This window comes from Centruroides vittatus, unplaced genomic scaffold (genome assembly GCF_030686945.1).
Source record: "Centruroides vittatus isolate TY-2023 unplaced genomic scaffold, ASM3068694v2 scaffold_1172, whole genome shotgun sequence".
Classification (NCBI taxonomy): domain Eukaryota; kingdom Metazoa; phylum Arthropoda; class Arachnida; order Scorpiones; family Buthidae; genus Centruroides; species Centruroides vittatus.
The window spans coordinates 105081-120851 of NW_027122672.1; the positions used below are offsets into that span (position 1 = coordinate 105081).

Sequence of the window (15771 nt, forward strand, 5' to 3'; positions counted from 1 at the left end):
CTAATAATGAGTAAAATTGAGATATGACACATGACCCCTCTTCATTTCCATACCCCCTTTCATCTTTAACCACCAAAATTTAATGGCCTCAAACCCCCAATACACAAACCTCCCTGCAAAATTTCAGAAATTTTTGACAAAACGCATAGGAGTTATTAAACTTTAAAGTTGTTGAACAAAACTGTGCCCTTCAAACACACAGAAAAAAAAACCGAAATTTTTTTGCATTTCTCAACATTTCAAGGTCCCCAAGTCCAAAAATGTACCAATCTGGAGGTCATTTTTTTGACCAATTGCCATACTTTCCCTCTTTTATATATAACAGAGCCAGGAAAGTATCTGCCTCTAAGTAATTAATTAGGCAATTTTACATTAAAAGAATTTTTTTGGAAGTTTGTATTATTCCTATTATTTTCATCTTCGCGGTTGGTGACATTTTGAGTCCGAGGCAGTGACTCGCTATTAGCATTTTATGGATTAGATTATTTGTTTTTATTTCAAAAACATATTAAATTATGAAACAAATGCAGTTACTTACATAACCCAGATATTTTTGCATCAATTTTTTACTGTGAAATCGATATGTGCCATCCAGTTGTGATTTATCTTCTAAATGATAGTGAATAATAAAACTAGAACAAAATTAAAATATTTATGAATATTTTATGAAAGTTAATTCGGACGATAAACTAGAGAGAAAAAGGGTCAACCTTTCGGACGTTCCGACATAAATGTCTTTACCGCAGCATTCCAAACATTCTATCTATAAAATAAAATCATAAAATTAATTATTAAATTATAATTATAAATATTTGGAAAATTACTTGAATATTCTACATTATTTTCCCAAATATTTAGTTTTACTTTGTAAAGTATAATAAGTATTTTATCTATAATAATAAACAAAGTGTAGACACTAATTGCACTAGGTCACATCTTGCTCCTGTTACTTAATGACTAAATGCATTTGCACTGGAGTTTAAGCAATCTCAGACAGACTATTCATTGGTTTAGATCAGTGTTTTCCAACGTGGGGCCCACGCTCCACAGGTGGGCAATTTGATTTTTAAGGGGGGCAATTTGAAAATGGACTCATCCAGAGTTTAAGTTAACCATATAGCTGCTGTACGCTATATTTATTGTAAATATTGATTTAAGTTAGTTTTAGTTTTCTTTGTTCTTTGTTTCCCTTTCCTTTTAGAACTTTCCTTTATAACTCTTTTCCCTTGGGGTGGGATTAACAATTCTGGGAACCACTGAGAACAAAGAGATGATCGAAGCCATGATGCCAGTGAAAGAGGAGAAAGAGCATTTTTTGCCCAGACAGACGTGAGTTGTGGTGTTCCAAGTCGTATTCGGCAACGACTGAAAAGTGCAAGAGACTTTGATGAAAGGATTGGGTTTTATCGTGGTTACGACAAAACAGTGTGGCAATTAAGTGTATATATAGGGGGTATAAGAATTTTAGAAAGGCTTAGGTGGGGCATAGCACAAAAAAAGGTTGGGAAACACTGGTTTAGATGCATTCTGAACTCCTCTCTATACAAGGATAAATTCTATTTTGGAGTCCAATGAAGGATAACAGCAGAGTTTAAATTACACAGTAGTAGATCATCTCAAAATCAGTACAAAAAGTTTTTATTTAGTTAAAATACTCAAAGGAGAAGCAGCTTGACATCGTCAAAAAATAAGTGGCAAAACCACAAGATATCTCTGCACAGCACTGCAAACAAGACTTGAAATTCCAAAAATGAATTTCATTTTTTTAAATTATTCGCTTTAGATATGTTAAAATATTCATAGCCTGAAGACCACAAAGGTATATTTTGTTGAAAATGTTTGAAGGAAGAGTAAATACTTTTTCTTAAAATTCATAGCGTATTGATTTTCTTAACATCTCAGAAATAACATTGGAATGATAAATGGGTATTGTTAAAAACTTCCCAAACACAAATTAACTTTAAGTACAACTCAAGTACTTTTGGTTGAGCTGATTTAACCGTCTTCAGGATAGAATATAATACAGGGTGTTTACAAATAATTGAGCACATTTCATTAATGAATTATAAATAAACCAAACAACTTAGAAAGATGTACTATATATCAAATCATACAGCAGCTCAAACAGTTTTTACCAAACAAATGCTCGCCTTTAGAAGACCTTGATAGGGGCTCCATTTGTGATGCAAACAACATCCAACCAATGTTAATTTCTCTCCGCGTGTTCCGTAGTGTTTCCGACATAACCGTTTGGATGAGTTCCTTAATTTGTCACTTAAGTTCACCAATTTCACTCACTTTTGATGCATACACAAGATCTTTCACATACTCCTAGGAAAAAAACTTCAGACCTTACTCCTTTGGATTTCTTTCCCATTAACTTGTTAATGAAATACACTCGACTTTTGTAACCTATAACTTACAAAACGTTTTTATTACGTGCAATGACTATGATGTAAAACAATATATAAACAATAATCTCTATCGAAAAATGATAAACAGGTTCTGATGAAAGTAAAAAAAGTATAACTGTTCAGACTTAATGATGTGTCATTTTATTTTCAATTTTAATATTAATAATTATAGTATGAAAGGAAGTTATTAAGTTTTATTAAACTATCAATGCAAATGCATTTATTATTTTAATAATAATTTTACATGTGTAAGGTTAGTAATTGATGTAGTATAATGCTAAAATTACTTTTATGATGTAATAATTCTGAAATTAATAACTGAAAGTCAGGACCATTGAGAGGAGCTAGAGCTGCTGTTTCTTCTCAATGGTCCCGACTACCAGTTATTAATTAATATATATACAATAGTCTCTATTGATAAATCAGACAGATTTCGATAAAAGCAAATTAATAATCCCCAAAAGCAGAAAGAACAAGCTAGAGATCTTCGTCTTCCTCTCTTTGGGGACCAAGCTGGAATCTATAAAATAAAATTTTAATTAAGAACTTTGGAAAATATATTTACGTAACTTCAAATGCATAACGGGAAAAATAAGAAATGTGGTAAATCGAGAGTATCATAAACTATTAGAGGAAACTGAACGGCCTCAGTTCCGGGGCTTATGATCTTTCACCATAGTCCTTCTGAAAGTTTGAATAATAAATAATAGATCCTACTTTGGCTTATTTTAGAATCTCAGCTTTTTTAACCAGTATGATTTTCTACACATTTCTCAAAGAAAATTCCTCAAATGCAAATCTAATTCAAACTGCTTTTCTTGGAGAGAAACATGTTCAAGAGTTTTCAGGCTATACACCTGTCAATACAAATCAACAAGAGAAATAAAGATCAAGATGGCAAATTGCTCTTAATTTAACTTCATTTTTCTTCATTCTCAGCACAAAATAAGATTTTATTAGTTTCAACACACCCAAATATTACTTGCATCTTTCTTTTCAGTTCCTTTTATCCAAGATCTGCTGTGTTCCTTTTCATTAAAATTTGTGTTACTGGAGTATAAAGGTTCTTGATTGCGGGTGATTCGTTCCAGTAATTTGATAAGAAGCTAGTTTAATTTACTAATATAATTTTTTGGGTAAAATTGCAGCTCTGAATGAAGTAATTAGGATTTTATCAGAGCTGCAAACTATCCCTTAGGGGTAAAAAAAGTCAAAGGTACAAGATAATTTGTGTGTGACCCTTCGCAAGATACAGCTTCCCACATCGGTCTATCTGGAGTATTGAAGACTCTTAATGGGATAAAATTTAAAAGTGAAAAAATCTGACACAATTTCTTAAAACAACACTAAAAATCAACTGTTTTTACTCTTTACCGGGAGTGACTAAAGCTCGTAAAACCATTGCAATGACTACTTCCTGGATGCAATCGGAGTCACAAGGCATGCTTGATTAAACCTGTCACGTGATTAACAAGCAGGCCAATTGGTGTTTTGGAGAGCTATACCTTGTGTTACATGTAGACCGTTGGTTCCTTTACTCCTTTGGATATTGTCTACAGCTCTGATAAGATCCTAACTGCCTCATTTAGAGCTGAAATTTTACCATTTTTAGTGCCTAGAAGTCCTAGCCTTAGTTATCTGGCAAGTGTTGTTATACGTGTTATTTCCCTGACAATGACTTTTTTCAATATTTGGAAGTATTTGAAAAATGACTTTGTTTTTTACATCTTTTACGCAATATTTAATTGCCTTATTCTTTATTGACTGTATCTATGTGGTATTATATAGTTCAAACTATTTCCACAGATAATCTTCATTCAAGACAATGAGCCTATATAACATCAACTTAATTTTCACAATAAAAACTTGTCTAAATTCTACAAAGTCACATCACATTGGATCTTTGGCCATTATTCTCTGAAAGACTCTACAATAATCTCTAACTTAAGGACTTTATAGCCATTCTGTACAAAGTGAATAAGCTACAAAATTAATAATAAAAAATATATTTGCCGGTTTTAAATCGACTTCAAGATTTTCAGCTCAAAAGTCTGGTTTGAAGCTATACACATCAGCTAAGTTAATCCCCAAACATACAATTTGCTATATTAAATATTGAGAGGTATCTGGATGCATGTAAAATAAGGCCACACCATATTCAAAATAAACAATACTATCTCTCAGCATTAACATTTTTTAATGATAGTAAGTTAGCACTTTATTTATAATGGAATTATCACTTTAGCAATAACAAAAGTACTTTCAACACAGCATTAAAGTCTTTTACTGTCATTAAAGAATTTTAACACTGAAAGACAGTATTGTTTATTTTGTACGTAACTATTGGTGTGAAGTATATATTTTTATTTAAGGCCACACCAATTTTATTAATGGACTAACCATGAAGCCTTTCAATATATACATAGCAGAACCCAATTAACCAAGATTCCATATTACCCTGGATAATCAGTATATCAACATATAGTACAGTTCATCAAAAAGGGATGTGAACGCAGAATCTATGTGGGATACCAAGCAATCTCTAAAAATCTTCAGTAAGTTATTATTGGTGAGAACTCTAAGTGAAACAATATGCCTAATAATTGCTGTACCTGTAATTCCAGTAAGTTACCATAAATATTCTAACTAAAATCTGGGTTTAATGAACTTATTTAACACAGAAATTAATTAACAAAAGAAGCAGTACACCTTGTATAACTCCAGCAATGTATTTAATTAACCAAAAACATTTTCAACCTACTTCTGTAGCTCTTCTGTTGGAACATCAAACTTAAACTGGAAGTAGATTGAAAATGTTTTTGGTTAATTAAATATATTGCTGGCATTATCAAGGTATATGCTTTTTCATTTGGTTACTTCTCATGTTTTGTCAAATTATTTTACAGAAATTAATACAATAATAACTACACTACATGCTGTTTCCAACAACTGATGCTCCGACCATACTGATGCAAATGGTGGAGTGTAAACAGAGATGTATTACAGTGTTCTGTTATCACGATAGTATTCTACATAAACTATTAATATTGAAGCTAAAATCAATACATTCAACTATTTTATTGAATGTATTGATTTTAGCTTGAACATGTTTACAGGTACCTGATATACAGGGTGGGCCAGCAAAAACGAAACGGCAGAGTGTTCGTATTCGTCCAAGCAAAGCGCTCGGACAGGTCGATCTTTTGCTCGAGGGGACATCTTTTGCAATAAAGTTTTTGCGATTCTGAATACAAAAGATATTAACTAAACAAACATTTATTTCGAAAAAAATGTTTGTTTAGTTAATATTCAGAATCGCAAAAACTTTATTGCAAAAGATGTCCCCTCGAGAGTAAAATCGACCTGTCCGAGCGCTTTGCTTGGACGAACACGAACACTCTGCCGTTTCGTTTTCGCTGGCCCACCCTGTATACAGTATACAATTACATTTGGTAACAGTTTGCATTTTATATCTGCCATATAAGTCAACACTTAGTTTTAGAGGAAATTTTTTTCAGACTTAAATATTTAATATTGATAATATAATACAATTTCATATTACATTAAAATAACTATTTTAATGTAAAATAAATTTCTAGATTTGAGTTTAATGGATAAATAAGAGTCAAACTTTAGTATAATTTAAACAGATATTGCAATAATAAACAGTAATAAAATTGAATAATTTCAGAAAAGTTAAAAAATATTTTATCTCGCATTTATGTGAATTGTTTATATTTAAAAATTATAAAATTATGGCTAATTCTGTATATTAAATTTGAAAATAATTCTAATTAAATATAGATTTTTACTTTATCGTTCTATTAAAATTGCTTCTTTCGTTCCTATTCAGAAATTTTACGAGTGTTTGACCTGTCCCTTTATTGTCCTGGCTCGTTTCTGTGGGTGTTTTTGAACAAATTGGGACAAATATGCCATTTTTGGCTTAGTAAAAATGGAAAGGAGCACCCATAAAAAGTAGTTAAGAGAAGCAATTGCCTCTCCTGAGATCTGCTTTATTCTTCTTTCTTTCTTTGCTTTTTTTAAAATAACACTTTTATAAAACAAATACATTTTTATAAGAATAAATTTATTATCATAGTCATTACACTGAAGTAACTACACTTGTCAAGATGACTCCTCATTCTTCTTTGAGCAATATGCAAGAATTTATCAACTCCCATATAAAGCAAAGGTTAATAGTAAGCAAGTTAGAAACCTCTAATCTAAATCACATATTCACCTCTACAGCAACTTTAGTATCTTGTCTCAGGGGAAAATGTCCAAAGACAAAATTTTACAGGCACTCTCGAGATGAATCAATGATGGGTGTGAAAAAAGATCCTCTTATTGAAGACAGGGTAATAAGAGAAAAAAACCTCATTATTATTGATTAAAAGCTAGATTTAATTCTGACAGTTTTAAAGTGATAATGTTTTGTATAAATTTAGTTAATTTGCTTAAACTCTTTTCACCCCGAGGGCACCTTAAGAGAACTTTTTTCTTTAGCAAGCCCATTATTGGTTCAGATGGGCCCACAAAGGGACAGTCGAGGGATGAGAGATGGGGTCTAACATATCCGGATGTATCATACCCAAAAATATGTAAGGATTTTTCGATCCATCTGGATTCAATTCCGGATCCCCAGAGTGATAGCCCACCACCTTAACCTCCCGGAATTCTAGCCGTCTCTGCTTCTGGATTGATAAAAATCGTTAAGACGTTGTTCGTCATTTACCGGATCACAAGTTTAAAATACTATAAACATGAATATTTTAACACATTTGTTGAGGTGGTAAAAGCATCAATCTGTCATTCTAGCAACTGGAAGTTGAATCTGGATCTGGTTAAGAGGTTCAGAAATTTTCATGCTATACCTGAATGTATAGTATGTGAATTCCTGTCCTATAACCATAACTTTATCCCTATTAAAACCTTTGACCAGAATAACAAACCGCTTATTGACCATAAGGTAAAAAGTTAAAAAAAAAAGTCAGTAAATAAATTAATGAAATAACCTCGTTATAATGTGAATTTTGTCAACAAAGCTGTTCTAAATTACTAAATTAACCTAGTTTTAAAAATCTGCATTAGTTAATATATTCTTAGTAAAATAATATTTTGTACACGAACAGAATAACAAAATTAATTAAGTGAAGCCAAACGATTACTGGATTAGATTGGGCTATAGTACTGCTACTACAGTCGACTCGCCTTAAAACAAACACCAATAAAGCAAATTCTTGCATTAAAGAAAATTTTGCAATAGTTACAACATTAATTTTCACGCGATAAAGTAAAAAAAAATTTCGTCAGAATTCGTTAAACCAAACCATAAATGACCTTCACAACCCCAACAAATAACCCTATTTCCAATATTTACACTTTTTGAAGTGAACAATAAAAAGTGGTACCGTAATAAATGTTTTGAGTAGAATAGATTTCCTTCTCCTAGTAGGGAAAGACAAGTTTGACATCTAGTGCAATTCAAACATCTGGTTTTAGCAGATCATCCATCCTACAGAAAATAGGGGTTAAACTTTAAGGATGTCCACCCTTTTAAATAGATGCAGTCACATGCAAACAAGTGCTAGTTTGCATTTTCGGGTGTGCATACCGTGATGCCAGGTTCGGCTACTTTGTGCCAAATTTGGCCCCTTTTTTATTCTTTTGGCACCAAAGGATATTTTCTACCTTTTCAAACAATCTTCAATAGAAAAAAGTCACGGATTTTTTTAAATCTTTGTTTTGTCAAACCACTCTGATAAACTGCACCACCCTTAAATGGCAAATGCCATCTCCTCCTCATTTCATTTCATTTGAAAATCATTTAGAACTTTAAATAAAATTAAATATTTACAAAAGCAAATTAACTTTATTCAGTAAATTAATACAAATATTATAATTCGGAGATTTCGGTTGCCTATTTAGCTTTAACTCCCTAAATTACACAACTTTGACCTTGACAATCATTAATACAAATGTTTGATAAAGCAAACTAAGTGTTCCCTAATGATCTGTATTAATGTGAATTGAATGTATTAATAATTAAATGCTAAGTAATATTTAAATTAATAAGAGATGGCACCTAAAGCCTACCTCTAGGTCAAATTACTTAGCATTTAATTATTAATAGTGGCAGCAATATACCCCATTGTAATCTGGCAATCATTTGGCTTTAATATAATTATTGAACTTAGAGGCGTGTATATTTGAATAAAATGCCCATTTAAAAAAAGAAACACATATCATAAGAACAATTTATTGATCTTCAATTAATTAAATCTCTGACATAAAATTACAGTATATTCAATATCAATAATGTAATAAGAATTAATCAATTCTTACTACATTATTTATTAAGTATAAATGCATTAAATTAATTACTAATTAATAAATCAAATATTAAAACAGTATGTATAAGAAACCAAGCCTGAATCGTATTAATAATCAAAGAGCAAAGTATATTGGGTTAGAACTTGGCTGATTAATTACAGTTATATAATTTGGATTAAAGATAAGCAGTTATGCCAGTAACATGTATTAAATTTAATAATTATAAATTAGTAGTATAATTAATTAGCAAAATTATAGTCCAATCATTAATTCAGCTAATTATATAAATCAGTAAAAAGTGTGAGATGCATATAAAATGATAAAGTATATAAGAAATGGAACTCCAGGATAAGAACAATAAAGGGTGGAAATAACAGTGTCAAACACAGATGTAATTACAGAAAGATGGACAGGATATACTCTGAACTATATGAAGAGACATTCAAATCAAAAATGTCTCTGAAAATTTGTAATTCAAACTAAAAAGTATTGTATCATACAAACCTGAATGAAGTAATAATATACTCATCAAAGGCTGAATCTTCGTGGAAAGGCAGTAACTAAACTAAACTAAAAAATAGCAAAAGTTCTAGAGATGACGGAATAACTGTTGAAATGATAAAACTTGGAGCAGCAAAATCATAGAAGAAATTCATGACCCAGCATGGAAAAAAGAAAATCACACAAAAAATGAAACTTGTACTAATATTAAGCTTTCCACTCCTTTAGGTGCTTTGATTCAAAACTTTTCTCCTTCGAAATAAAATACTACAGAAAGTAAAGTTACTAGGAATAAACCAGTGAGACAAAGTAAAAAACAATGAAGAAATCTACGAAAGAATCCAATCAAGACAGATATTACTGCAAAAATTAATGTGTAGGAAGATAAATCTCTTTGGACGTCCACAGAATGAAGAGCAAGAGAGGGATGAAGAAAGTGGCTTTTGGAATCATGGAAGGGAAAAACAAAAGAGAAAGACCTTGTAAAGTATGGTTTACTTTAAAAGAATGGTGTAATGCATGACTACAAGCTCACCCAAAAAACTCTTGAATGAAGAAAATGGAGAAAGTTGGCAAAAAAAAAAAAACCAAATGCCAATGGGGATTATCCCATTGAATGATGATGTTGATTGATATTATTATATACATTATTGGAACAAGCATAATAGTATGTAAAGCAATAAAAATAGATATACTCTCAACTTTAGATTGTAAATTGTCAAAGACATTGTACAACCAAAGTGAATGGCTGAGAATAAAATGGAAAAAATCATGGCTGACTTCTAAAATATTTCAAGCATTTTTTCTGAGTTTTATATTTAAATTAAATATATATGTAAATAAGATAGACAAGATGTGCAGCATAAATTTTTTAACTAAAAAGGAACAAATATTTTATAAAACTGCTATAAGATCTTTACGAGTAATTCTCACAAAACAGTTATATATTTGGATATCTTACAACTAACTATATTAGTTAGTTGTAAGAAAAATGGAGCGCATCACACTTAACAACTTCAAGGAGGACATAATCATGTATAAAAGGTACATGGATGATGTGCTGGTTATATGGAGGAACCACGCAAGAATACAACAATTCTTAAGTGCCATGAATTCCAACGATCATGGCCTAAAGCTGAGCTTGGAGCAAGTTAGTAGCGACGAATTACATTTTTTGGACATTAGTATTGCATTTAGGAACGGGTCAATAGATACGAAGGTGTATATCAAACCTACACACGACCCGCTGTATATACCGTCAACATCGAATGATCCTATTACTTATAAGCTCTCAGCGTTTAGAGCTTTAATTAGAAGAGCGTTTCAGTATTGCTCTAACATACTCGATACGATGCGAGAGCTGGATAGAATCAGGCAAGTGGCTAAGGTGTTGGGATTTGGTCCAAGAACTGTTGAACATTTGATTGCCGCTTACAGGAATCCTAAAGTAAACAAGAAAAAACGGGATCTGACAAACGGTATCACGAAATTCACGTATAATAAACGTCTATCATCGGTCATGGAAGGTATTGCGGGCCGCATGAACAGCACTATTGTATACAAAAGAGCTCCCTCGATATATAGGCTACTAAGGAACGACAAAGATGCAATTAGACCGAGTGAACAACCAGGTGTGTACAAGATACCGTACAGCAACGACCAGTTAAAGATTGATAAAGAATACATCGGGGTCACGACGAGAAGCCTAAGTAAAAGGATTAAGGAACACAGATATGACGTGGCAAAGGGTAAATGCACAACAACGTTAGCAAAAATGGTGCAGACTGAGGGGTCCGTGGTGAAATGGGATGAAGCCAGGATCTTAACACCGATACATTCGCCGACACTTGCGGCTACAACCGAAAAATGTGAAATTTATAAGTCCGGCTTAACCAAAAAATGCTTAAATTACAAGGATGCGGCGATTTTACCATCAGCTTGGAAGTTTTTAATTAAAAAAGTCACAGGAATACATTAGATACGGCAAAAGGATTGCCTAGAGAACTAAAGACTATAGATTTTTACAATGTACACATGTAACATTGACATATTTTATTTTATTATTTTCTATGTTGTTTATATTAGTTTTAGTTTACGTTATCCAGCGTAGCGCGTGAGTTCTTTTTTTGTAGTTTATTTCAATTTGAAATTGCTTGTTCGAAATTGTATTCGAATATAGTTAGCCTGACGATGGCTCATGGAGTGGGCCGAAAACGTTTGTTTTTGATTAAATTTAAACGTTCTCAGCATCAAGGTGTTTTTTGTCTTATGATTTAATAGAGTCTGAGTGAAGTTAGACAAGTTATATATTTGTTTAATAATATCGTCTAAACAAATACTACTTTATTGCTTTAAATAAAACTTATATTATACTATTATTTCATTACTTCTCGGTGCACAAATTGTTTGTTAAATAATAATCCATTAGCGTAGATGATTACTTCAAATTTATTAATATGACAATAAAGTAATAAATATATTTACTTCCACACACTCTTCTTTTTTCTTTTTTTAATGAAGTTCTTTTGCATATTTATAAACAATTGCAATTAATAAAGTAGAAAAAATATCTATTTTTTTACTATTTAATACGCCAAAATTTTTTAAAATGTCTGACTTTTTAAACTAAACTGTTTTATTTACCTTTTTACAGATTTTAATTATTGATTATAATGTATAGAATGATACTTTAAATTTATCAAAACAGTTCTGTTTTATGTAACAAAGATTGTTTTAGTTAGTTACTTGATTTTGCTATTTTTTAACTGTAAGGATCACTGGATACTGCTGGGTGAGCCTACGTGTATTTACTACAGGAAATCCTTGTTAATTCGAACTCGGATAGTTTGAAATCTCATTAGTTCGTAACTGCACTTTTGTCCCGGCTGGGGACGTAGAGAGATTTACATGTTAAGGAATTTGATTACTTTGAAACACAGCTACTTCATAATTTAAAGTGAAAATTTGTCCAAACTGTGATATGCATATGTTAACTCGTTCGCTTAGATCGAACTGCCTCCATACTATAAGAGAACAATAGACCAAGAACAACTCTAACCTGCTTTTACAGTAACCATTTTCAGGTGTCACCTTACACATGGATTATCCTTTCGTTCTGTTATTTCATAAAATACAGCTGGGACTGCAAGATTGGGCTACAAGTAGCAGATTAATGTCTCCAGAGTGGTCTAAAGTGGTATACTTTAATTATAGACATCCAGTACAAAGAAGTCTGTTTACTTAATGCTTTTGAAAATAGAAAAAAATCTCAAAAACATTAAATATAATCACTAATGATGGGCACAAGAATATTGAAAATATTAGATACATTTTTTATAACTGAAAGTGATATTTATGTATATGTTTTTTGTGTGTAACAGAATATCAAAAAATGATTTAATAACTGAAATGAAACCTACTCCAAGTTCTTTAAAATACATTTAAAAAAAACACTGCTTTAATGGAGTTTATTAATTAACAAGTTTCTCTCGTATACTTTCAGTCAACTAAGCCCATCATCAGGAGACACAAAGCTTAATAGTCGTCACCACCTAAGTTTGCCTTATGTAACATCTAGTTGTCATACAAACTTGTCGAAGACTACTAAACTTATTCACTCGTGCATCCCCCACGACAAGCTAGATTGCCAAAAGTATTCTCTCTCTCACAATTTAATATGGAGATTATAGCCTTTGTGCCAAAAGTATTTGAGAGAAACTCATTAATAAAGCTAACTACAGTACAGCAATGTTTGATTTTGTTAAAGGATTTAAGACATTCTTGGAACCTTTTGACTAGATGCCAAGACCAAACTCACAGCAGAGTTACAATAAACCAATTATCCAAGCACCAAAAGGTACATAATGAAACTAGAAGTAAAAGATAGATAATTTTTTATGCATAAGATAACAAGGATAATATATACTATGTAAACATAATTTAGTAATTATATCACATCTTCCATTCAAACAAACTGATAAGCAGAATAACGCAAGTTAAATAAAACATTGAATTATTATACAAAATGAGAATTTGCAACAGAAGTTACTTTTAAGGGTACGACTACACCTCCGAACGAGACGGTCAAAGAGTCGGTCGAGACAAGCAATCGTTTGCTTCGACAGACTCAGAGCACGAAGAATAGGCAGTATACCAATACGTGGTAAAAACAACCGAATATCTGGCAAAGGGTTGCACGTACGAATACAGTTCCTTTGACTTTTTTGCCAGTACAGGGGGGTGTGGGTGGGAAATCCCTCATCCAGAGTTTACATCTTACCCTTTTAAGTACCTTGTTATGTATAAATTAATTAAAAGTAACTTCTACCCAACTTGCACATCTTCCAATCTGTTACAAATAAAAATCAATTAAAAAAACTGGTAAAAAATTAAGCCAAGCCGGAAATTTAACATTAAATGAATATTTTCATCGATAAACATTATATATAATAAATGAAATGTCTTACAGAAGTTTTAACTTTATCACCAAGGGACACCCTTTCAATAGCAGGCACTAGATCAAAAGCTTTGACACTCATAATTTTAATAAAAACTAATTACGATTTTAAAAATTACGTTAAAGTTATCATCGTTTATTCCCTATCTCTATAAATATCAACATAAGTTTATCAACTGACACCTCCCTCAATCACCGCCATTGAATGAAGCCCGAGATCGCTTCAGCAATCGCCATTATGGCTGCGATCACCTGTTTGAATTTTATGAAAGATTATTTTTAGAACGAAATTTAAAAAAAAAATTACTTAAATTTTATACTATTAAATCTTTATAAAAGTATTAATATTTAATTAATTTTTATGAATGTTTTTATTTATATATATATTTTTTAAATATAAGTACTATCTCGGTAACTCGTAATGGAAGCGGCTAAAAAACTTTTGTGTTCGGAGAAGGCTATTACAAACTAGGATCAAGACAAGGCTATTACAAATTAAAATAAAAAAATTTAAACTCTAGAGCCTTTTATGTGCCACACAGTAGCCATTCATTAAATCTTGTGAGAACCAGATACGGGGGTGGGCAAGATGGGCGGCAATGGCGCGATTATAAATTCACAGAGCCACAAGCAAATTTCGATTAGGGGGTTCCATGTATACATGTATAGAACTGACTTCAAACATTTTTTTAGATGTTTAGGGGGAATCCCTCTGGTATCCTTTTTTAAACACAATCTATGGTGGGTTAAGTCTTGCGCCTCACTGGCAATCTAGAACTCCAGAGTTGGTTCAAATTTAAATTTCGGCCGACCTTTCTTACCAAACAGCTGTTATGAGGATTGAGCTACGGTCAGGTCAGGTTAGGTTAGGCTAGGCTAGGTCAGGTCCTTCGCTCTCCTCATGACACTGTTTGGGAAGAAAGACTATCTGATAAAGGTAATAATGTTGAACATTTGGGAGGGAAAAGAATCTCCCACCCCAGTGGCGTAGCGTGGGTGTCAGCCGCCCGGGTCGGAGGAAAATTTTGCCGCCCCCTTATTTAGGTATCTCAATTCAAAAGACTAAAATATAGAGTAATTCTAAAGAACTTTTCGGCAAAGAACAATCAACATTATTGTGTATTGTACAGGTATAATGTGTATTGTGTATTTATTGTGAAATTTTGCCGCCCCTACTACGCTACGCCACTGTCCCTCCCCAACATTACCACGAAGAGGAGGAAGGGGCCATTTATCGTACGAGTAAATATTTTCCGAAATCTCCGAGGATAAGAACTCTTTTGTTTCATTTTTTAACACAACTAATTCTCGTATCGTAATTTACTGTTTTTCTGTTTTTAGACATGCCGACAGTGGCGTAGCTACATATTCAGCGCCCTGGAGCAAGTAGAATCGGTGCGCCCCTTGTCCCTCGGAAGAGGTCTCGCGCAATTTATTTTGAAAATTTAATTTTAATTTAAATAAATTTTTATATACACATATTCATATAATAAATAAGAAAAATTTCATTTTAGTTTGCAGCTTCTATTTCATGACGGCGCAGAAAGACGCCTATTATCAACGGGGAGGTTTGATGTGAATAAAATTAAAATTAATATATATATCAAATATTTTAATGGATTTTTTTACCCCCTGTCAACTACACGAAACTATCGATAGTACGCTCTCGTGGGTTTGGAATTTACTCGCGATCAGCATTGATAGGGGCGGTCAAATATGTGTAGCACGCAGGTGGCTAACAGTCCAAAACATGTCCTGGTGGCGTCGACAAGAAGAGGCCAACATCTGCCTCCCACATATTGTAGTATTTTCCATTAACAGAAATTGCTTCAACAACAGCAACCGTGAGACTCTAAATTCATTCCATATTAGATAAATGTTCTAAAAACTGAAATATGAGAAATAATTTCCTCAGGCTACAAAGTATTACAGGCAGTCCTCTACTTTTTTTTTTTTTTTTTTTTGTAACTCTTTCCGCCCTGTGGGCACTAAGAGGGCCTCTTACAGCAAGCCCATTATGGGTTCGGCCAGGCCCACAATGGGGCGGCCGGGTGGTGAGGGACG

The 15771-nt window shown here is 32.4% G+C and overlaps 1 protein-coding gene across 1 annotated transcript in view; it reads right to left on the bottom strand.

Moving 5' to 3' along the window:
- LOC136986814 (transforming growth factor-beta receptor-associated protein 1-like) overlaps positions 1 to 13947 on the bottom strand; it is a 65629-nt gene extending 51682 nt beyond the window's left edge. Inside the window, 3 exon segments of the mRNA XM_067284430.1 lie at positions 539 to 632; positions 711 to 763; positions 13718 to 13947. Of these exon segments, the coding sequence (XP_067140531.1) occupies positions 539 to 632; positions 711 to 763; positions 13718 to 13789 (219 nt within the window). The 5' untranslated portion in view covers positions 13790 to 13947.
- Between the last annotated feature and the right edge of the window lie 1824 nt (positions 13948 to 15771).